The sequence below is a fragment of the Myotis myotis genome, unplaced genomic scaffold (assembly GCF_014108235.1).
Source record: "Myotis myotis isolate mMyoMyo1 unplaced genomic scaffold, mMyoMyo1.p scaffold_m19_p_2, whole genome shotgun sequence".
NCBI classification, from domain to species: Eukaryota; Metazoa; Chordata; class Mammalia; order Chiroptera; family Vespertilionidae; genus Myotis; species Myotis myotis.
In genome coordinates, this window is record NW_023416324.1 from 32,267,179 (window position 1) to 32,291,035 (window position 23,857).

At 47.7% G+C, this 23,857-nt stretch overlaps 1 protein-coding gene across 2 annotated transcripts in view; it reads right to left on the bottom strand.

Annotated features, from left to right (window-relative positions):
- The window catches only part of BEND5 (BEN domain containing 5), a 211,546-nt gene that overhangs the window by 3,827 nt on the left and 183,862 nt on the right, over nt 1–23,857 (bottom strand). Inside the window, exons 9-10 of one of the 2 annotated variants that reach the window (XM_036351596.1) lie at nt 6,035–6,131; nt 2,256–2,814 (exon numbers count right to left, since the gene is read on the bottom strand). In XM_036351596.1, coding sequence (XP_036207489.1) covers nt 2,694–2,814; nt 6,035–6,131 — 218 coding nt within the window. In that variant the 3' untranslated portion in view covers nt 2,256–2,693. Of the gene's footprint in view, nt 1–2,255; nt 2,815–6,034; nt 6,132–23,857 lie in introns of those variants that run through there. The other variant, XM_036351597.1, reaches the window with a different exon arrangement.

Sequence of the window (23,857 nt, forward strand, 5' to 3'; positions counted from 1 at the left end):
CTGTAGTTTATAGACATTTAATGGCACTCATTTAGCATTAAAAAATATTTTTCATCGGCACAATTCATTCTCTGACATCAGTTATGTAACCTCCTGCCTCAGGTCATTTCAGAGCTACAGACTAGAAGGCAATGCTGCAGAGCATCCAGCATCCCCCTAGAGAAGAGTCCCCCATTTCCTCCATGACAAATGTTTATTCAGACTCTGCTTGCATACCTCTGGTGATGGGGAACTCACTGTTTCCATGGGAGCCCATCCAATGATTGACAACTAGGAAGTTTTCCTGATTTGGACCTGAAATCGGTCTTACTGAGAATACTTCCCTGGATGTGGTCTTTATATTTGACAACACAGAAAAAGTTTGCTTCTTTTGGACAAAAATAATGTCCAAAATACAGATTATGATTTTGCCTTCCTTCTTCTACTCCCTCTTAGGTTTTGTCTCAAGGACAAATAGCTCCAGTGTCCTCTTCAATTTCTAACGGGAAATGATTTACAGACAACTGGTTGTATTATCCTGGTTGTATTATCAGTAGCATAGCTACCATCTATTGAGCACCTTTTCTGTCATTTCCCATACCCAAATTCATTGAACCTACATAACTACTACAATGAGATAGACATTACTATTACCATCCTATAGGTGAGAAAACTAAGATTCAGAAAGGTTCAATAACATACCCAAGGTCATCCAGATATTAAGAGACAGAACCAGGGTCAGGAAGCAGAATTAAAACCCAGAGTTGACTCTCTCCATGTGTTTTGCTTGTAAACTATGAACATATTCGCTGCTTGTGAGGCCTGTGATTCAATTAATCAAAGCAATTTTTAAAAGTGGAGCCTAAATCTAGTCACAACATATAGAAACAGTCTGACCAGGGAAAAATAGATCTGTACTATCACCTCTGTTACTTTATGCAATCTGCCTCTATTTATGCTGCCTCAAGAGAAGCTATCCTTTCTGAAAGGCCTGCCACCCTATTGCCTCATGTTGAGCTGGTTGCAGTCAACTAAATCCCCAGGACTCTGACATGGCAACTGCCAGGAAAGTTAAGTTTCAACCATTCTTCCTTATCTTGGTTATAGAGTCCCTGACAACTAAGTGAGGTTGGCTGGTTGGATCTCAAAGGAGTGAGAGACCTAAAGGGAAAGGTGCCAAGAACACTCAGAGGGACAGAAGAGCTGCATCAACCACTTTATTTGTGTTCCTCTGGGCAACGAGCACCCTGGGGAGAAGCTGTATACACAACACAACATTTGTAGCCAGCAAACATATGGTTCTTTGTTATAATTTCTGAAAACCAATAAGCAAAGGGAGAACACGCTATGCTCTTCATTTTTGCATCAAACTTAGAAAATCTTCAACCCAAAGCAAAAAAATGCTTCACTGGAGCTTTGTGCTAAAGGCCCTATCTCCCTGGAGCCTCCCTTCCTCTCCCTACCTCCTAATCCTCATTTCCGGGAGGTCACTTTAATTAGCAGGCTGTCGCGGTGACTCAGCCTGCTGCTTCCCGACAGGGGAGGGAGCAGACTCTCCTGGACCCATTCATCATACAAAGGCACTTGACTCTTTAGAAAAATGCACAACATTAAGCTTGCCCCACCTTGGGAATTGCTGCTGCTGTTGTTTTATTTTATCATCCCCACCTGCCTGGGAGCACATCTTTTCGTCTTTTGTATCTCCCCTACCTGGCCATCAGCCTTCCCCCCTGTCAGACTATCAATGCCTGCCTCTTCGGTGGCCAGGCTGGCTCTGTGACACCAGAATCTGGAGATTGAGTGACCAATACTTTTTTTGTCTTTGGAGCTAAATTCTCAATGAAACCACCCAGGCCATTGGGAAATAGCTCTTGGAATAGTTTTCTGATGTTACATGCTGGGATTTGGTGGAGTCAGGGAGCACGCAACTCATGCATAAAGTGACTGAATGTCTGAGACCACTGTAATTTCAAAAACTCTGTCCCATTGTTCCCAGCAGTGCAGGTGTCTCTGGGTTGCACGTGTTGTTGATGTTGCTTTGGATCAGCAGATATGGGCACAGCTTTTCTAAAACTATAAACAACCAGAGCTTATTTTAAAAGGTAACCATCTGGCCTTAACCAGTTTGGCTCAGTGGGTAGAGCATCAGCCTATGGACTCAAGGGTTCCAGGTTCAATTCCGGTCAAGGGCATGTACCTTAGTTGTGGGTACATCCCCAGAAGGGAGTGTGCAGGAGGCAGCTGATTGATGTTTCTCTCTCATCGATGTTTCTAACTCTCTATCCCTCTCCCTTCCTCTCTGTAAAAAATCAATAAAATATATTAAAAATAAAAATAAATAAAAGGTAACCATTTGTAGTAACTGTACAACTTCAACAGGGAAAGGGCCGGAGAGCACGGACTTCTGACCAACCTCTCAAAGGGATGTGCAGGTTTTCCTCTTCCCGTGAGCATCTCTATGTGGTGGGAAAGGGGCATCTGTACTCGCCTGGTTTGCATCTCCTATTTTGTTCCTGAGCTGTAAGCTGAAGCCTTACAATTGATTTTCCATTGGTAAAAGGGAAAATCAATGATGAAATTTCTCACTTTCCTCCCTTCCTCTTCACTAGCTTATTCCTTATCCCACAGCCCTTCTCTTGGAAACTAGAAGGTGATTAATGTTATGCCCCAGCAGAAAATGCATGCTCCACAAGACCTCCCAGGACTTCATGTCCTTAAAAAGAGTTTGAAGGGTCTTTGTGGTTCACTGAGCTCTTCTTGTCCCCTTTGCTGATGGGATAGCTGCTGGTCGGGCCCCGCCGGAGTGGGTACTTGTAGGGAGGGGGTCTTTCTTTCCTGCAAAGGGGGAGATGACAGAAAGAGAGAAGAAGGACAGCACATATACACACTGTATGAAATCATTTGTGTACATGTCTATCTCCCCCACTGGATTGGGACCGCCTAGGAACAGTGGCCTTGTCTTGTCCTGGGAACCCAACTCAGGGCCTGGTTCAAAGCAAGCACAGTGGTTCAATGAATAGTGGTTGGATGGATGGATGGATGGATGGATGGATGGATGGATAGGTGGATGGATGGATACATTACATCATTCTGGTTCTGGAAGAAACCTAACTTCTTATAGCTCAACTCTTCCATGTTTCCACCTTGATTCTACCTCATTCTACCCATTCACGATAAGATGGGGGTGGACACATAGAAGGGTTATGGCTTGAGAGAGCCTAGGACCCATTCCCTTCACAAGCATCTGGGCTCCACAGCCCTCTTTATATTTCTCAGTACAGCCCGATTATGGAATTTCATGATGGGTCTGTCTCCCCACAGTCTGGGGGCTTTTATAAGTCAGAGATGTGTCTGGTTCACCACTGTGTCACAGCAGCCAGTAGCCAGCAGGCAGCACTCAATGCAATATCCTTAACACCACTTTTCAGTAACCATACACTGTCTGGTTGGCTCACACACTAGACTATGAGCTCCTTGTTGTCAGGGACCAAGTTGTATCCACTGTTTCATTTTCCCTCACGCAGGGCCTTATGTTGGGACTGATAAGTTGGTGTGCCATTCATTCATGCTTTGGACTAAGATTGATTCCCAGTGGAAAGAGTGGGCTTCAGAGCCAGAAAGAACTCAACTGAATTTCTAGGACAGCTGTATATGAGAGGTGTGACCTTGTAAAGGTCCAACCCTGTAGGGGCATCATGACTTTAGATAAAATAACATGAGTAAATGCACCTAGTATCATTCCTTGCCAATTGTAATTTACAAAGGCAGGGTGCTGGGTACTAGGTATGGTCCCAAGATGAGTCAGTCATTGATGCTGTTCTCAGGCTGCATAAGTTTTGTAGAGGAGAAAACTGAACAAAATAACTACACAGAATAATAAAGAACTATAATGCATGGCAGGAAGTGGTAAATGGCATGAAGAGGGCAATCTCTTATTCTGTCTGGATTAGAACTGAGGAAGTGACTTCCTATAGTCCCCTACGCTCTGACCTTGGAAGAGCCATTTCCTTCATTGTTGATGACTGAGGAGTAAGGTAAAGACAATAGGAGGCAGCACACAAAAGGGACATCGTGCATCTGACCATCCATGTCTTCTTCATCCGTATCGTGAGGAGGGGTCCTGGATGATTGCTAAAGTCCCCGACTGTCAGCCCCATTCCATTAGTCTGGCACAATGCAACATGCAAGAAAACAGTGGTAAAGGATCAAAATAATTTCATTCAGGCTGAGAGAGGACCTGAGAGAGAGAATCCCCAAATTAACTTGAAAATGAGATTCTAAGAGTTCTTTTGAGTTTTATAAAGCTTTAAAATTTTAAGAACTTTAACCAATCAAGAATGACTTCTAAAAAGAACTGAGTACTTTTCTCTAGAGGTGAGCCCCTCCAAGACAGGGTCATACCTTAATCATTTATCTATTCAGCTTCATCCTTTCCCCAGGGTCCTTGCATAAAGTGTTGTTTTCCTAAGTGGATGACTAAATGAACGAATGAATGTATACAAAAATGCACACTCAGTACAGTCTAGACACTGTGGGAGCGCAGAGAAGAAATAAATGTAATCCTCCCCCAGGATGGGGGGCACAAAGAGCCCCATGACTGGTGAATAATCTGAGACTGACTATGAGTCAGAGTACGTTGTCATGCAGCTGGGGCTCAAAGATAGTGACTCACAACATGGTTTAACCGGGGCCCTGAGAAATCATCCAACTCAACCAGAGAAGGCAGGGTCGTGCCCTAGGCTATGAAGAGCCTGTTGGAAATCTGGGACTGCAAACTAGAAACCAGAGGAGACGGAAGCATTTATTGACCATCTATTGGCTGCTAGGCACTGTACCAAGCTTGTATCTAATCTTTAAAACCATCTTTAGAGGTCATTGTTATTACCCCAACTTTATAGATAAGTAGACAAAGGTTTTAAGAGGTCCCACAGCTACAATGAGCCTGAGAGAATTTGAACCCTCACTTTCCAGCTGGAGCTTAGCTGGACCTCAGTCTAGCTTTGGAATCATAAAAGTCTAGGATCAGATCCTGGCTCTGACAAAAATTCTTTGACCTCAGGCAATTCTCTTCACCTTTCCGAGATCTCTTTCTCTCATTTGTAATATGGAGCATATAACATCTACAAGGAATAAATAAATAGGATCAGGGACAGCAATTACTTCACTCAATAAATAACAATGACTGCTATAGGGTTTTTTGTTGTTGTTGTTAATAATTAGGTAAGGAGGAAGGTGCAAAGGCCCTGAGGCAGCAAGCACATAGTCAAAGTCATAAGCAAGGACTGTGGGAAGACTGGTCTGGCAGGAGCAGTAAGTTATACATCTCCATGTCCTTCAAGGAGGCTGGACCACAAGGGAAGTAGGAAATTAAGCCAAGGGGCAGGGCAGGGGCTGCACAATCCAGATCCCCAAATGCTCACTGGGCTCACCTCCAGCAGGTGTGGGAACACCCAGTGCTTGGCGCTCTTGTTTAGTCCCCAGGAAGAATACTCATCTCCTGACGTCTCTCCTCACTGGCTTAAGAAGTTGCTCCAGCAGAGCGCCTGAGCCAAACCTTCTCAGGGGTGTGTCCCCTCCAGCCCTGAACCTTTGTGTCTTGAGGGAAGGGGACTGCCATGCACCAAAGGGACATGTATGATAAACTTCCAACTGAGTGCTACTGTCCCAGTTTATGGATGAGGAAATGGAAGGATAAGACACTTTAGGAGCCTAGATGACACAGGAGTCTCTGAGGATGAGCTATCAGATGAAGTAGCATATGGTACCACCAGACTAACTTAGAATTATGACTGCACTTGGCTCCCAGGAAGCCCCATCCCTGTACACTCCCATGAAATGTGGCCACCCCTCACTGTCCAACCCCATATTGATACTTTATACTCAAGAAATACTCTGTTAAGCTCTTCTTTCCCATACACTCTGTGGCAGGGCTGGGATTTCTTTCCTGTGCCACAGATGGGAAACTGAGGGTGGAGAGAGGCTAAGGGAAGTTGCCCCTGAATGTGAAGCCCACAAAGCAGGACTCCAGACCACACTGCTCTGCTCAGCCACTTACCGCAGCCTTGGCATGGGAATCGCCATTTTCTCAACCATGGGGTCTAGCCGATAATAATCCAAAAACGTTCTGGCCACGTTCCGCCCCAGCTTCATATCTGCAAGTTGGTGTATTATTAAGGAGCAACTTGGAAAAGAGACTGATACGGAGTGAGAAGAGGACGAGTATAACAAAGGATTACAATAATAAAAACAGTTGTATCACTCAATACTCAATGCTTTTTGCAGGGACTATCTTTTCAATCTGCACAACACCTCTTGGGAATAACTGGGCTTCTGTGGTCTGGCTTCAGGTATATCAGGAAGCTGATCATAAGACCCAAGAGGAAGATTCTCTTTGTTGTATGTAGCGCAGGGCCCGCCTGACCCTAGGGATCTGTCTTCTTTTTTGGTAATCCCAGCAACAGTGGTAAAATCCTCTCATCCTACAGTGTCCCCACGCTGCCAATAATAAATCTTCAGAGCTAGGTTAAAACACAAACTCCCTGGGGACACAGTGGCCATTAACACCTTAGTATAAATCAGTACAGCAATCATCTATTCAGCTCCACAGAGTATCTGCTCTCTGCATTATATCTCACAGTGCTGGGCCTTCACATGAGCTGTTTCCTCTTCCTGAACTTCCTCCCTCTTTCCTTCACTAATTCATACCTATCAAGTCTCCAATTGGGTGAGATCTCTTTAGCAAAACCTTCCATGACACTCCTCTCCCCTTGCCCCATACTTCCGTGGCTTCTGAACTGACTTCACTCAAAGCACTTATTACCTAGCTTATGCCCCTTAGCTCAGAACATCCAAACTGCCACCAATTCTTCTCCATGAGACCTCCTATTTCTTGAGTTTTTCTCTTGTCTCCAGTCCCCTGCTATGCCCCTAGACAAGGCCAGTATGTCCTTTTCCCTGGCTTATTGTCACCCTGTCCTGACTGCCTGTCTCCACCCCTTTTCTACAATGTAGCCAGGGGGGCTGTTCTAAAACACAGACTTGATCATGTCACCCAATTGAGTAAAACCGTTCAGTGACACCCAGTTGCCTTTAAATTTCAAATTTTGGAACTTCATTTACAAGGTCCTTCGTAATTGGGTCCCTGATTATTTTCTTGGTGTATGCTTGCTACCTCCCCACATCTACCCCCTTCCTTGCCCTTCACACTGTAGCAATACTGAACTTTCCCCCCTCCAGGTCTCTGCCTACACTATTCTCTTTCTATACCACTCTCCCTCCCTCCACAAGCCTTATAGGGCCGACTCATTCTCAGCCTTCTGACAGTTTAGTGTAGTTGTCATTTCAAGGAGAATTCTCGGCCACTGTGCCATTCAAGGTCCTGGAGCTAGACTAGCCATTGCAGAAGGGTCGAGTGAATTTGTTCCACCTTCTTCAAAAAGTCCCGGAGTTGGGGTTGGGCAGGACCCAGAACATGAACACTGGCATTTTTGGAGCACCTGGCATGTGCCTGGCACTGCACTGGGTACTTTGTTTACATATGCATTTTGATCAAAGCAACCCAGTGAGGAAAGCATTTTCTGGGAGGTGAAGGAACTTGTCCAAGGCCACATACCCAGCAATGCTAGAGTCAGGACTAAAATCAGGAGTGTCTGACTGCAAAACTGTAAGCTTTCCACAACCCTGGGCTCTTTCCCAACTTGAAAGCACCTTTCCTGTCAAGGGCTGAGTCATCCCAGACCAGTGCCTGGTGGGAGAAGGAAAAACACAGGATGAGCTGTTTATGACAGGCGCTTTGCCGCACGCCCGCTGTGCTCTGGGGCTGCCACCTGCTTTCCTCTTCTGGATCTGACCGACCTTCTCTGTGCCCTTCTTTAAAAAGTTCACAAGCTGGCATGGCCTCTCTAACCAGCAGACCCTGAAGGCAGCCTCACGGCCAGGGCCCACAGAGCTGCTGGAAGCTTAAGGAAAGCAAATCATGCTTGCGTGTGCCAACAGTAAGAGCTACAGGGGCTCATCGAGAAAGAGAGGTCCCCAAGGACTGAGGACTGGGTAGAAGAGTTGCAGCAGACGTTTTGGAATTAGATGTATCTAATCCAAATCCTGGCTCTATTATGTACTGTGTATGGCAGATTGTATTTCCCAAAGACATCTGTAACAGTAGCTCCATCTCACATGCTATTCTATGCTATAACCTTGACATTCCTTCCACTGAGAGATATGGTCTTTGTCCCCTCCCCTTGAATCTGGGTGGGCTTGTGACTCATTTGTAATCAAAACAAATGGTAGACACTGTGGGACTTCTGAGGCAAGGTCATCAAAGGTGATGTAGCTTACCCCTTGCTTACTGGAAGAATTCAGCTGGGGTCCTGAACTGCCATGCAAGCAGTCCTGAGGCTGCCATGCTGTGAGGAAGCCCAATCGCCTGGGCAGCTGCAGGGAGAGGCCCTGAGGCTATGTGAGAGACAATGATAGAGAGATATCCTAGCTCCTGCAGCATTCTGCTCTTCCAGCTCCAGACATTGTCTAATGGCAGTTCCACCAAAGACTCCAAGCTGGAACCACTCAGCTGAGCCCTTCCAAAATTTCTGAGCCACAGACAATATGAGAGAACAGCTTTTGTTTAAACACTAAGTCTGTGGGAACTAGAGCTCTGTTGGACCTCACATAAGCGAGCCAATCTCCTGAGCCTCAGTTTCCTCATCTGTAAAGGGAAACAGTGATGCCTGCCTCACAAGACTGTTGTGATGAAGTGTGTGACTAACACATGGGTGTTGACTGAATGAAAAAATGCATGGGGAAGAGGAAGCCTGACCCTGCCTCCCCAGCCCGCAGTGACAGACAGACCTGAAGCCACCCTGGAGGACACCGTGTAAATCAGTACTCTTGAGCTCCACAAGGAAAGGAGCTGGGCTGCTCCAGCAAAACGTCCCACTGTGGGGCGCTGGTCATTTTCGACAAGCTCTGTTTAAAGGACAGTGTTTTGAAGGTGGGAGCTGTCTGGGACAGCCCTTTTCCCCTCTCCAGCCACATTACATTCCCTCAACTCCTGAGGACCTCACTCCAGATGATTTACTGCAATGGCCCCATCTGAGTCGAAAAATGGGATGTGAGTGGGAGATAGGGAGAGAGTGATTGAACACTTTCAATTAAAACAAGCTGTCTTTCAACAAAGATTTAAGATCCAGGCAAAGAGAAGGCAATAACTCTTTTGGCTGGGAACCTTTCAATATATTGCAGAATTAAGCCAGAAAAAAATCGGGGTGAAAACTCCCAACTCTTCATGGCCAACAAAAATCTCAGGATGGTCTGTGAGCTGGAAATTTCAGCCTCCTCAGATTCTCAGGTAGCTCCTGATCTGCTCTTTGCAGATGGCAGGCAAGGACGTCAGGCGGGATCAGGACCCTTGAACCAGGGAAGCAGGAGGCTCTGCTGGGACTGTCCTCTCTCCCACGGTGGGTGCTGTGGGCAGGCCTGGTTATCATCCCCGTTTTGCAGATGAGAATTCAAAACTGACCTGTGCACTGAAATACATCAAGTATTGGCACAAGGAAAACTGAAGTCCATTCATTCATTCATTCATTCATTTGCTCGATTCATTAATTCATTCATATATTTATTAAGTGTCTTCTACACGTCAGACGAGGTTCTAAGAGCTGGGATACATGAAGAGAAAAACGGACACAGTCTCTGTCCTCATGTAGGTCTTTCCTTGCCATCATCCTGGCTCCATATAAAAAAAAATTAACTCCTACCTGCTCCCTGTTTGGAGACCCCCACCTAGAATTCTTTCTCTGTTCACATTCCTCCCCATGCCAGCAACAGATGATCATCATTAAAGGAGATTGATTAGCTCTGCAGAAGGGTAGGCCGAGAAAAAGTGATTTCTCTTTGGTAAGGCTGACGGCACTGCTGGAATATTAAGAGGCACCTGTGTAGGAGCCTCTAGGCCTGAAGAACAATGCAGCAGTGAAATAGCTTTTGTCTCTGCCTCCCTCACTCATCCTCCCACAGTGTCGGACAGGTGCATGATGAATCAGATGAATCTTTCCCTCGAGTGTGGTGTGGAGGCTGCAGATGGAGTTGTGGAGTCCTTTGCAGTTGTAGGCAAGTCCTGAGATGCCCTCGAGGTGTGGAGAGAGGAGAGAGGAGAGAGGAGAGAGAAGAGAGAGAGAGACACCAAGTGAGACAGGGACCAAAAGAGAAAGAGATGCAAACAGACAGGAAGACACAAAGAGAGAGTGATCAGGGTGCAGCAGAAAGATAAGGAGAGAAAAATAATCAGAAGGGCTGAGAGAAACTTAGACTTGAAAACTGGAGAGAAATGGAGTGAGAGGCAGAGATAAACATAGGAAGTGAGTAACAGAATCAAACTGCAGTGAGAGAGAAGATACAAATGCAGGCAGGGGGAGAGGGAGAGAGAGGAGGAGAGAAAGAAAGGCAGAGGAGGAGACAGAAAGGGAAAAGAAAAATAAGCAGAGAAACTCGGGGACAGAGGAGAGACAGTAAATGAGCTGCAGCAAGCTAAGATAGAGACAGCAACAGCGAGAGAGGCAGAGAGGACAGACAGAGGAAGTGAGACAGACTGACAGGAGGACACCTCCTCTTTGGCACATGACATGTAGTTCAAAAGGGGGAGATGCTTTCAGAAAGGAGCCCAGAAATGAGTGCATACATGTTCATGGCGGTGAGCATGATCAAGGCCTGCACACTTAGCTGTGTGACTCTAGACAAGCTACTTATCTTCTCTGAGCCTCAGTGTTTTCATCTCTGAAATGGATAATGTTACCTACCTCACAGAAATTGTGTTGATCAGAAATGAAGTATCCAAAGCACAATGCTGGTGAGCAGTAACTCTTTTATTATCGTTATTATTTATGAACCTGTCATTTCCAACAAAACCTGACCTCCTCAAGGACAAGGGTGTGTCAGTTATTCAAACTTATTTCCAGCGCCATTTAGCACATGTTAGGATTATGAACAGAGGGCACAGAGAGAACAAATAAATCAACTGGGCAGGGGGCGAGGGGGGGAAACAAGATAAGGGAAGAAGGGCGAAAAAGAGGGATAGAGAGAAAGAGGGAGGGGAGATGAAGAAATTGTTTTTAAAATCCTGTGTCCTGGATGCTCAGGGATAAGCTCTTGCAGGTCCCTTCCATGCTGCATGCCTTAGTTTCCGCTCCTGTAAAATTGGCTGTGGTTGACCTAAATGATCTCTAGTTCTAATTCCCTCCTTTCCCTCTCCCTCTCTCCTGCTCTCACTCTCGCTCTACTCTTCCCCAGAAGTGTTTCCCTGGAGCAGGGCATAGCTTTTCCAACCACGCCGATGATGGGCAGCTTTATCAGGCATGAAGGCGGTGCCTACCACTCTGGTGGGATCTTTGAAAGAGAAATCAGGTTGGGGCTGCTGGGCTAGAACAGATAGAGACCTGACCTCAGGTATAACATGCCTGCGTCTGGATGGGATGACCTTGGGGAGTTTTAGACTCCCGACCACATTAGGCAGCTTGTTGTCATTCATTCATTATTTGTTACTCATTCATTCAACAGACACTATCAAACGCTTCTTATGTGTTAGGCCATGTGATAGGTATATAGAGTATATACACTGGGTATATAGAGTGGAAAAAAACCCAGGTTAGCCCTGCCCTCAAGATGTTCATAGTCCAGACACTACTGACATTGGAGGAGGTTTAGCAGCATCCTGGCTTCTTCCACTAGATGCCAGCAGAACCACCCACCTCGTGTGACAACCAAAAATGTCTACAGACATTTCCAAACATTCCCTGGGCAGGGGGGAGGGGGGGTGGAGAGGGTGGGGCGGGGGAGCAGTGTCTAGTGGATGCACAGTATCTGGTGGAAGGGGGAGCAGGTGAAATGGGAGAGGTGGCTGAGAGCTTGACTGAGAGGAGTCTTAGCTTCCCACCTGGGAAAAGTAATCCCTGAATGGATCCTTGGACACAGGCAAGGGTGAAAGGACCTGACCTCACAGGCTGCACTGACCTCACAAGACGCTAGTCTATCCCCTAAACCTCCATCTGTCAGATGCCTCTCCCTTACCCACCTGCCCCAGATTGCTGGTACCTGTAACCCGCCTATCTACCTCACACTCATTTCTCCTGGAGAGGGAATGCACTTCTCCCTCCCGCTCTAACAATGCCACCTCCTTGTGGCTTCCCGCCCCCCTCCCCCCGCCCCCCATCCACTCCAGGTTCTAGCAGTTTCCCAGCAGCCCCCCTTTTCTCACAGATTGGCCTGGGCTCTGGAAATTGGCTCTGAGTGCACTGTGCCAGCACCAAGGATGGGCCCTGACATAAAGCAGATGCTCAAAAATAGATACTACCTTCTCTTTCACCTTTAACCTCACGTCCCGAATCCAGGAACTCCCTGCACTTTGCTGACCTTCATATTTTTCATGCTGAACTTGACTGAGCACCAGTGCCTAGAGGGTCCTAAAATATCTGAGCAGGAAGGGACCAACAGTGGACACCTGTTTTGCTTTGTTTTCCGTTCTGAATCTATTCCCCTTTCCCAACACTTCCATTTTCTCATAGTGAACCCCAATCCCAGTCCCTGTGGCTCAGGAGGAGCTGGCCCCACCCAGACTCTGGGTGGGGATAGAGTGGACCTTATCCTGGCCAATCAGAGCACTAAATTCTCCTTGCCACAGGGAGTAGTTGGGTACAGCCAGAGCCCAATGAGACTTTGGTGCTGGGACTTGTCTGGAGGGTGGGATATCCATCCACCAGGGGCTCCTGGCTGCCTTTTTTCTTCCCTGGGGTTGGGTGGGGAAGAGCCTGTCGGAGAAAGGAGCCAGAACTCAGGAGGCAGCTAGAGACCAAGTCCTGATGACACAGTTTGATTGTCTTGATCCGGGCATGCTTATCACCAGTATTCGTTTGGACTTTAAAAGTATGTCAGCTAGTTAATCCCCCTTTTGCTTAAGTCAGTTTGAGTTGGTTTTTCTGTCACTTGCAACCAGAGGAATTGAAATGTCCTAATTTTACAGATGAGGGAGAGATTTGCAAAGGCACACAGTAACTACACACAGCCAGCTTTCAAAATAAATATATTGCCTCACTTCTGTTTCTTTACTGAGGAACAGAACAGGGACAGATTCTCCTCTGCCTGGACAGGGTCATAGGATATTGATTTTGGTCACAGAATGCCTAATCTTTCCCCAACAGAGAGAATTTCTTAATTCGGGTCCTCAGGAACCAGTTTTGTTTTGCATTATAATGTTTTTATCCTCCAAGTGGAACTGCTGATGACCGTCCTTCTCTTCCACACACTGTAATCAGCAGCAATTAATTCTAATCACAAGGAGACAGCAAAAATGAACAGAGCATTAATTGGATGGAAGTAATCAGCATCTCGTTTAGCCCCCAGTTGGTACCTGTATGCAGGCCAATGTGAGCAGGCATATGTATGTGTGCATGCACTCATACACACACACACACACACACACCACACACATGCAACCAGGGGACAGGCTGTAGAGGTGCACGCTGTCTGGTCAGCATGGTGTAGTATTAAAAAATCAAGGACTTTTGAGTCACAAAGATTCCACCACTAAAGTTGCTTAAACTTGGCCTCCTTATTTGTAAAACCAGGGTACACAGACCTACTTCAAAGTGGTTGAGAAGATTAAATAAGAACGTTATAGGAAAGCACTGTTCGTTCTCCTTCCCTCCACATCAAACAGCTTTTATAGTGGGGAGAGAAGAAAGTCCCCCCATGATCTAAGAGCTTAGATCCTTGAATATTCTGGACACGGCCTAACAAACCTGATAGTCTCCTCCTGACCCCTCCCCTTAACCCTATAGCTGTCCTCTCCCATTTACCCCAATACACACACACACACACACACACACACACACACACACACACCCTCCTTTCTGCCTCTTTCCTATCTGGGAGGGCTCAGTATCCCAACGGCCCCTCACTGTCCCTGGCACTGGCACACAGTGGACACTGAGTGGACATTTGCTGTATAACTGCTGATGGAGCCTGTGCCTGTGCTCATGCTGTGCTCTCTCACCACCTTGGCCTCAGTCCTGGTCATCCTTCAAGGCTTAGCCTAGACACCACCACCTCCTTTAGGATATTTTTGAAACCTGTTCCTGGACCACTCTCCTCTTTTTCTGAACTCCATTCCTCTTTTGTGATACCTGCAGCTTTCTACCTTGTAATATAAGATACATGGGTATTTTCTTTAAAAAATATGTTTTTATTGAATTTTTAGAGAGAGAGGAAGGGAGAGGGATAGAGAGATAGAAACATCAATGAGAAAGAAACACCATTGATCAGCTGCCTCCTGCATGCCCCCGACAGGGGGATCAAGTCTGTAACCTGGGCATATGCCCTGACCAGGAATCAAACTGGTAGCCTCTTGGTTCCTGGGTTGGTGCTCAAGTGCTGAGCTACATGGCCAGGACATGGGTATCTTTACTCCTATTTCCCCAAGATCCTCCACTGAATCATTCAACCAACTCCTTGAGCCAGTACACATTGGGCATCATGGACATTGAGAGGCATCTGACTGGATGCCTGTGTCTTAATATGTCATCCTTGAGCACAGCATTTGATATGACACCACCTTTCTATACCCCAGGCCTCAGGCCATGATAGGTTATCCTTCAATATTTGATAATAGCAATGGATTGCCCAAAGAAGACATCTGGGCTGAGATATTGATGACTTTTGTGAGATTGCAGAAGGCCAATGAGCTTCTTGAGGTTGAGCACAGTTGCCCCTGGGCTTTCTGAGGGAAAGAGCGGAGTATTATAGGCAGAGATCTGGAAGTAGCCCTACCTTTACACTATATCACACAGAATGCACTGAAATCTAAAAACCTTCAATCAGCTGCGATTTGGTGCCCAGAGATATATAATCTAGAAATATGCCTGCAGAAGCTCTGGCCTAGAGTCAGACTCATCTCTGCCACCAGGTTTCTCAGTGATGTTAAACAAGTCATTTACCCCTTCTTGGTATTAGATTAGCCACCTCAACTTTATTCATTCAACAATTATGAATACCTACTGTGTTCCTGGCACCATGCTTAGTCTTGAAGATACAGAGATAAATCAGATATGATTAGTTCCTTTCATGGGCTCATAGTCTAGTAGACATTATGAAAAGGGGCATCATGTCCACCATGTGATTTCACCACAGCCAGCTACCAAGAATTCCCTCCCTAAAGGAACAGGCAAGATACTCCTCAGAATAATCCCTTCCCCTACCCCAAACCCTTGGCTGTGCCCACTGTGGAAAGAGAGCCAAGGCTGCTGCCAAGTTCATTACTAATTTTGGCTTTCTGGAGAAAGAAATTGGAATGCTTTGCTCTTCAAATATCAAAACATCCAATTAACACGGCTAATTAGCATCACCAGCAGCAGTCAGAAGAATGGCGATTTCGATGCAGGATTTCAAAGGTTTCCTAGTTGTAGACCAAGGCAACCCATCTCTTGCTAATGACCAGAGTTCCGCACTTAGGCAATTCTATAGCAGTCATCAATTAGCCTCACCACCGGGAAGAGACTGGCCTCATCCCTGAGTCATTTGTCTAATCAGAACTGGAGAGAAAGAGAAAGAGACAGAAAGAGGGTGGGGAGAGCGAATTAGAAAAAGAGGGAAAGGGGGGGAGAGAGAGAGAGAGAGAGAGAGATATAAACTGATAGATAAACAGACAGCAATCATATAGGCACTGAGAAAAAGAAATTGCTTAAATATAGAAAGATATGACAACACAGTTACGATCACCAGTGGCTTTGGGAAAGGACCTGATCATTGGGAAGCCTACTATTCTAATCTGTAAAATCAGGTTTAGCTGCGGGGTTCAAGGTAAAATTTGGCAGTTTGGCTGCTGTGGTGAGGTCCCAGAGGAGAGACTAGGAGCCCCAAACCAAGCTCTTCTCCTCCCTCTCACACTGAGCCTTGATTTCTCTTGAGGAGACCAGGTATGAGGTCAACACTCCTCCACCTGCATACTTTCTCCTGTAAACACAACAGGCCTAGCAGCCAGGCCTGTGATCAACCAGGACTACTGCTGCCTCCCTCAGGGACGGACACCAACGGGTCTCCTTCTGAGTCCACCTCAGAAATGACTTCCATGTCTTCCTCCTTCCTTTGTACTGCCTCTGACCCATCAGACCTCCTAGTTGCATCTCTAGATTACTGCAACCGCCGCTGGTCTCTCCCTGCTGCTGTCCAATCCTTTCTTATCACAGTTGCCAGAGTGACATTTCTAGATACAGACATGACAATGTCCCTCCCTCACTTAAAACCCTTGTTAGTGGGTTCCATACTTTCTCTGGATCAAGTCCAAACCCATTAAACATGATTTCAAGACCTCCCTCTGGGCTCTGGCTCCTGCTGTCTTCTCTGCAGCCTTTTCCTGACCTATCATTCCCACTGCCCACTCCACACTCACACACCAAACGCACAAGATGACATGGGGTCCCTGGGACTCCATACGTCTGAGTTCCTCCTCGTCCTGTGTGACCCCTGCAATACTAACTGATCCCTGCTCTTGCTCTGTGCTTTTTCTATGTCTATGTGTTGGTTCACCCACTTCCCCTGCTTATTAACCTGTTCTTTATACCCCCTCATCTCTTGCCCATCAGGTATACAAGGGTCACAAACACAAATGTCTTCAGAAAAGGAGCTCATATTGTACACCTATGCACTGACAGGTGTGAAACAACAGAAGGAGCAGTGGCCAATTGGACAGCCAGGCCTTGCTCAAAGACCCTCAAACTCAGTGTTAAGCCAATCAACCAACCAATTCACCAGCCAGCAAACATTCTCCTGGCCAAAGCCACCATCTGCAGGAAGAAGCCCGCCACGAGCCACCAGTGGGTGATGCTCCATCTGGGATCTGGACTTGGAGCTCAGCCGGGCTGACAGGGTCCTCAGTGCTCAGATCCCTCTTCTGTCTCTTGCCATCTCCTTGCATCTGGCTCCCCTATGCAGGGGCATTTTCACAGCCTCTGCTATCTCCTACCTTTTGGGTCCCACAGAGGTGTGAACTATGTGTAAACAGCTGCAAAGAACACTAACATTTACAGTGACAAGTCCAATCCCATCAAACACCAGACCCAGGTAAGCTGTTGTTAATCAGCATTTTAATGAAGCCTGGTTACAGCAGGTGATGCCTCCCACTAGGTAAGGCAGTGGTTACAGATGGGAGCAAGCCGGGAAATCACTGCCCTCTCCTCAGGGCCTGTTCCAGTGTAACAAGGGAGGGCTCCAGGGAAGGACTGGGCGGCAGGAGTGATAACCGTCCAGCAGAGGGCCCTGCTAGCAGTGAGAAATGACCCCTCTCCCCAGTGCCAACATAAACACAGTCTGGACAGTGAGTGGAGCTGGGCTTCTAAAAGGAGACAGGTTCCAGCAAGTGGTCACCATTTCTCCCGACATTCTGCCTGACCAGATAGGACTGGGTCTGTTTCAACCATCTACCCTGAGTCAGGCCTTCATAAGACAGCAGTCTTCAAAAAATGGTCTTTGGTTCCTCAACTCTTTGTTGCTTTTTTTTCTTTTTGCATTTACTGCTCTTTTCTCTTTATAACATGCAAACATCCAGGACCCCTCCCAACCCACCCTCGATTGCAGTTTAGTGGTTCACAGTGCAGGCAGTGGAATCAGACAGTGCTAGTCGGGACTCTAACCACATCTACCAGCTGTGTGCCCTTGGGAAAGTTACTTTGTCTCTCTGATTGTAAGTGTCCTTATCAGTCAGATGAGAACAATAATCCCTATTTTGTCCCCTTCACATGGTTGTTTAGAGATTAAATTTAGGGAAAATACCCAGGCAGTACCTGCCACTATCTGAGTCTCTTCCTTAATTCTGTATCTTCACTGAGAAATGAATAGGTGGGAGAAATTCTCGAGCTGGTATAGGGTGGGTGCTAGGGAAATATTTGTTGTTGCATGAATCCCTCTAACACTGTTATAGACAGGAAAGTGCAAAACCAGGGAGGGGAAGGAAGTCCCTGAGCCACACAGTAAGTGTCTTCTGGTCTGGATCCCAGCCTGGAGCCTATGACTTCCTGGAGACCAGAACCCAAGGACTTTTCCTGAGGCCTTCTTTCCGGATACAGAGAGCTTATATGGAGGACTTTAATTACTTGTTTCGGTCTGTCTTAGAGCATTGATGGGTCCAGAATGGATGAGTCCATGTTGCTTTAAAGCTGTGAAGGGAAAAGGCAGCAACAGAGCAGGCTTTGGAGGCTGAAAGACCTGAGCCTGAGAACTGGCAGAAACACTTCCTAACTGCATGACCTTGATCTTGGGCATGTCCCCTAGTTATCCTGAGCATCATGACTTCCCTGAACTCCGACTCCGAATGGGGACCAAATGCCTGTCTTTCAGGGTATAGTAGAGATCCATGCTACATGTGCCATTTAGGAGAACATCCTAACCATAGTTGGTCGATCACCTATCATGACGTGGTGTTTCTGATGGTGCTTCAGAGCTGGCCTGCAGCGCTAGCCACGCCTTTGGAGGTTTGCCCTCAGAAAGACGCCCAGCCTCCATCCCTGCTGTCCGGTGTTTTAATATGCACAGTGCCACTGCTCACTGTGGAACAGCCACTGACCATAAAGTCTGACATTTTGAAGATTAAAAATGCTTTGAATTAGTCATGCCCTTGTGAAGTCACCGTTCCTCCTTGTCCTGCTCTGGAATCTATAACTGACTTTGAGCGGAGTCCAGTAACTTTCCCTCAACAATGACCTTCCTGGCAGGCAGCTTGGGGGCACTGAGGTCAGGTGAGAATCTGAGTCACTCAGAAGAATACCGGGGGAGAGGAGCCACAGTATGAACAGCCTGTTTGGAGAGAGGGGTCTGTTCTGCCAGGGCTTGGTGGTCCAGGCCTCTGTGAAGAGCCAGGGAGTGGTGGGATGAGGAGGGGACACCTCCTTCTGGCTGCACACCCAGGAGCAGGGCAGGGCAGGGGCTGCGGGAGCCAGCCCTCTGGCTGAGAGCCTGGCTCTGCCCCGTACAAGTGGTGTGACTCAGGTAAGTTAACATCTTGAGCCAACATTTTCTCACTTGCAGGACAGAACTAGTGACTTTTTCATAAGGCTGCCGTGGGAATTAGATAAGCTACCCGAGTCCTTAGCACAGTGCCTGGCACGTGGTGGGCAATCAGTAAACAGTTTCCTTCTCTCAAGAGCTTCCCAATGTTTCAAGACTCACATGGTCCCCATGCTTTCACTGCTGTGCACTCCTTGAGTCCCAGAGACATCCGCAGACATGTCATCACTCAAGTGCTCAGCCGAAGGGAAGTGAGCGTGGCATTCTCCTGCCTTCCCTTAGTGCATGTGAGAGGGGCAGACCCCAAGGCTGGTCACAGTCGTCTAGATGAACGTGTCTCTGAGGTGGTGCAGGTGGTTTTCCATCTTGGCAGGAAGTCTGTTCCCCAACCAGCTGGCCTCCTGACCACCTACCCAGCAGAACCCTGACCTACTGGGATCTCCATGAAGTGATCACGCAGAACTAGGGCCTAGTCAGGGTGTTAAGTACTTAATACATTCTCATTTAACTTCATAATAACTCTGGGAAGTCTATATCATCTCTATTTGACTCTCTAAGGTCCGAGAGGCAAAGCAACTTGCCCAACGTTGCACAGGGCTTAGAAATGGCAGAGCTAAGATTTGAAACCAGGATTTGCAAAACCTGGACTCCAAACCATCGAAACACACCAGTTTGAAGACCCCTAGTTCTGGCCCTTGCCTGAGCCTGGACTGGTTGGCTGTCCTGGCTTCTCCATAGCTGGAGCTCTGACATCACCCAAGGATGCTGGGAAGATGCAGCCTGTGGTCGTGTAGCAGCCGACTAGACCGCTGTGAGCTTGGAGCATGTTTGGGATTGTGACCTTGCTGTCATCAGGGGTCGCTCTTCCCAGCATGGGGCCTGGGTGAGATGCTTCCTTAAGAGCTCAGTGCCGGGAGATGCTTTCTGTTGCTTTATTGCGCATGTGCTTTTGTTATAATTAGCATGAATGGTAAATGAATGAGCAAACAACTTAAAATAACTGGCCCAGGGACACATACCCCAGGATGTCATGAGGAGCCTCAGGAGACCACTCCTTCCTCTCACAAGCCTTCCCTGTAGGACACAAGGGAAGAGAGACTGTCCTTGACATCCTTACGCCCTCCGGTTGCCTCTCAGCTCAGTTCACAGGCCTGGATCATGCACTTTGTCAAGAAGTCTCTCAGCCCCACTTGGGGAAGCGAAGAGAGTGACAGTGAGCCCTGAGAGACAGTTCCTTCCAGGTGAAGGGCAAGTCCCCATTTCTCTGAAAATCTCAATAAATGGTATTTGAATCTGATCTAAACTGAGGTCTGAGGAGGGAGATGGAGGAAGAGGGAGCGAGGGGAGGGAGGACTGGGGGAGAAAGGAGAACAGAGAGGGTGGGGCAGCAGGGAAGGGCAGGGAAGGGAGTGCAAGGTCGCCCTGGCAGCCAGCCGCCTGCTCTCCCTGCACACACCATCTCTTTAACCCTCAATCCTCACCATCAGTGCCTGTTCAAGATTGTGTAAATGCAGGAAAGGAAGGTAGCTAAGGCAGAAGGAAGAGAAAGAAAAAGTGGTGAAGAGGGGAGAGATGGAATTTTTGGTGAGGGGTGGGTGAGGCAGAAATAGCAGGTGGAGAAGGTGAGAAAGGACATACTAAAATATATGTATATGTATGAGAGAGTAAAATAAACACATAAAAAAGAAGTGGAAAAACCGAGAGAGAGAGAGAGAGAGAGAGAGAGAGAGAGAGAGAGAGAGAGAGAGAGAGAGAGAAGTGGGGAGGAAAGATGTAAAGATTCTGATCCCATCCAGGAGAAAAACCTGGAAGAGGTGCAGGGGATGTGCCCCTCCCTCCTCCTCCCCTACAGGGGGCTCACCCCCTCCTCCACCCCCCAGATGCCAGCCCTGAGACCCTGAGACAAAGGACTTGGCAGCCTCCCAGTCCTCTTCCAGGAGGACCTTTACTCTCAGAGGCAGCCATGCACCCTGGGGGCCAGGAGAGGGCACTTTAACCTCAGGAACAGCAACGAGGCCGCAGCTGGTCCTGCCAGGCAGGCAGAGAGAGGCAGAGCCAGAGGAGCCAGTCTCTGGCTCAGGCTCCTGGGTTCCCAGCACCTCTGGGTGGAGCCCGCTCCCTGCATAGCCCTGAATACATGGATGTGCAACTGACTGGTTTGAGTCCTCCTCCAGCCCTGGTCCTGCCCTATGCCAGATCTCTGTCCTGAGGGCAGCATGCCTCCAACTCCCGGCAGCTCCTCTTCCTGCTCCCCTTCACCAAGATCGTCCTTTCCTTGAGTACAGGAAGGCTGATTTTCAAAACCACTTCTTACACATTATGCCATTGGATCTGCACAACCATTCCCAAGTGGGCACAGCAGGGAGAACGAGAAACAAGCACAGAGATGGAGTGTCAGGTGTCTGAGATCACATTAAAAATAAAAATTAGTGCATTTTCTAGCTCTTACATCCCATGGTGAGAACCCATGTACATTTGTTCTCTTCATTGTGATGTTTCCTCAACACCAGAATTAAGGAGTGCTTACCCATGTTATCTCTGAGCAGCACATACCTAACCTGGTAGCAGACTGAGTCTCGGCCTCAGTCACAGATCTAGGCCATAGACTGAGCCCTGAGCCTGATCATTAATGACTTTGTCCTGCTAAAAAGTTATGAATTATACACATGAGTACAGATAACAGAGTCTGAGAACCCCAAATACACTTTGAAGAGGATTGCCACTTAAGAATCTTAGGTACTCCTTAAGAATCTAATGAACCCTTCATGGAAGATTCCACAAAACCTCCAGCCTACCCTGACTTCATGCCTTCCTGAGGCCCAGAAACATATTACTCAGACTTCACCCAATTCATGACTTGACTAGTAACAGTAATAATGGTGGTATCGTGTATTGAGGACCTACCATGTTCCAGGTATGCTATTACACCTGAGATTTCAGGTTTCCATCTATATAAACCACCCTATGAGTAAATATCAGAATCAGCATTGTCTCAGATGGGCAAAGTGAAACTCAGAGAGACTAGGTCACTTGCCCAAGGTCACAAACACTAAGTAGAAGAGCCAAGACCTGAACCCAAGTAGGCCTGGCTCCAGAGGCCTCCCTGCTCTTTCACCCCATTCGTGGACAATGCATCTGTTGTTTACATCTCAGTTATTAGCTCCTCCATCCAGTGGCTGTTGTTTTGTTTTGTTTTGTTTTCTCAAAGAAAGTGTCCTCTGAGGGGAGGGGAGGGCAATCAGATTTGGACTTGACATCAGAAGAAAGAAATTCCAGCTCCTGGGAAGGTATTGTCCCAGCACCCACACACTGTCATGCGCAGGCGCCGCCCACCTGACTGCATCTGCACTGAGAGCTGGGACTTCCAGTGCCTTCGGATGGGCCCTTGAGAACAGAATGCACCCGCCTTGTTTGTAAAATACAGATAATAATACCCTCTCCCTAGATTGTGGTGGGGTCAAACAAGAAGATAATGTGCTGTGAATGTACTTTATACACTGATAAGTGCTGTTTGCTTCCTGATGCTCCCCCTCACCCCCCTCAGGACTTGGCATTCTGTGAATATCCTGTCTCCTGTCTCCACTTCACTGACTCATGGCAAAATCTGCATAGATTGAGGGCAGTGGGCCTGACCTCCCGCCCTCCTTTCCTCCTCCAGCCTGACTCCCACCTCCTGCCTCTCAAGATGCATCAACATGCCGAGCACGGCACAGCCCCAGCCAGAGGCCCTTGTCTCAGACAGATTTGGCAGCTGCCTCCTGTGATTGGCAGGACATTTATCATCTTGAGGAAAATATTGACATCTAAGAAATCCCAGACAGGCAGCGTGTCTTGTCGGGCATATAGCTTGCTGCTTGGGGAGTGAGACTTGAGCTGTTGGTCCCAGGTCTCTCTGGAAGAAAGGGTGGGCTGGTGGTCCCGTGGAGAGCAGTGCGTGCCCTCCAGGGGTGGACAACATCCTTGGGGTGACTGTGTCCATACATAGCGGAGGTTCAAAAAATGTGTGTCAGTCTAAGTTAAATAGGCTCATTGAATGAGGCCTGGAGGATGGAGGCTCTTAGTCCAAACCTTTCATTTCAAAGATGGAAAAGTGAGATTCAGGGAAGTCTAGTGATTTTCTCAAGATCACACAGCAAATGAGTGGCAGAAGGCAGATAAACAAAGTCCAGGGCTCGTGAATCTCACATTGGAGTTCTGTCCATTACCCAACAGTGCCACTAGGAGCTATCCCCAAACCTCTGGCCATCTGATACACTGTAACTCTTGGTTCCCCAGCAGAACCAGGAAGGAGGGGACCCTCTGAATTACTTCCAGAGCCAGTATCACAGGATCCTTTTGAGGAAAATGAAAAGAGAGGGAAGAAGGCAGGTGGATGAGCGTTACTTGGTGAGGTGGCTTGACATATGTCTGTGCTGCACTTGCTTATCTCTAGCTGACCCCACTGAGCCATCCTCCCCACGCTGCCATTGGCTCTCCCTGAAATGCTGTCCTTCACTCCCTGGTTCCCACAGCCCTCCCCAGCCTATTCCCCTCTCATTTCCCAACTGACTTCCCAAGGCCCAGACTTGCCCAAAGGAGGGGATACAGTTCTCTGAGTGCTCTGGACTCTGCACATGCCACTCTCTCTGCCTGAAAGGCCCTCCCATGGCATCTTCCTTGCTGCACCTGCTCCCACCCCTGGGCCCCCCAAGGCTGGGTTTGTTCGATGCTCATTCCCACCACTCCCTGTGCTCCTCTGTCACACACTCATGAGGTTACTCTCCTGCCTGTCTCCCTCACCACACTGGGAACGTCTCCAGGCAGAGGCTTCCATCACTCTTCTCTGCATCCCCAAGAACTG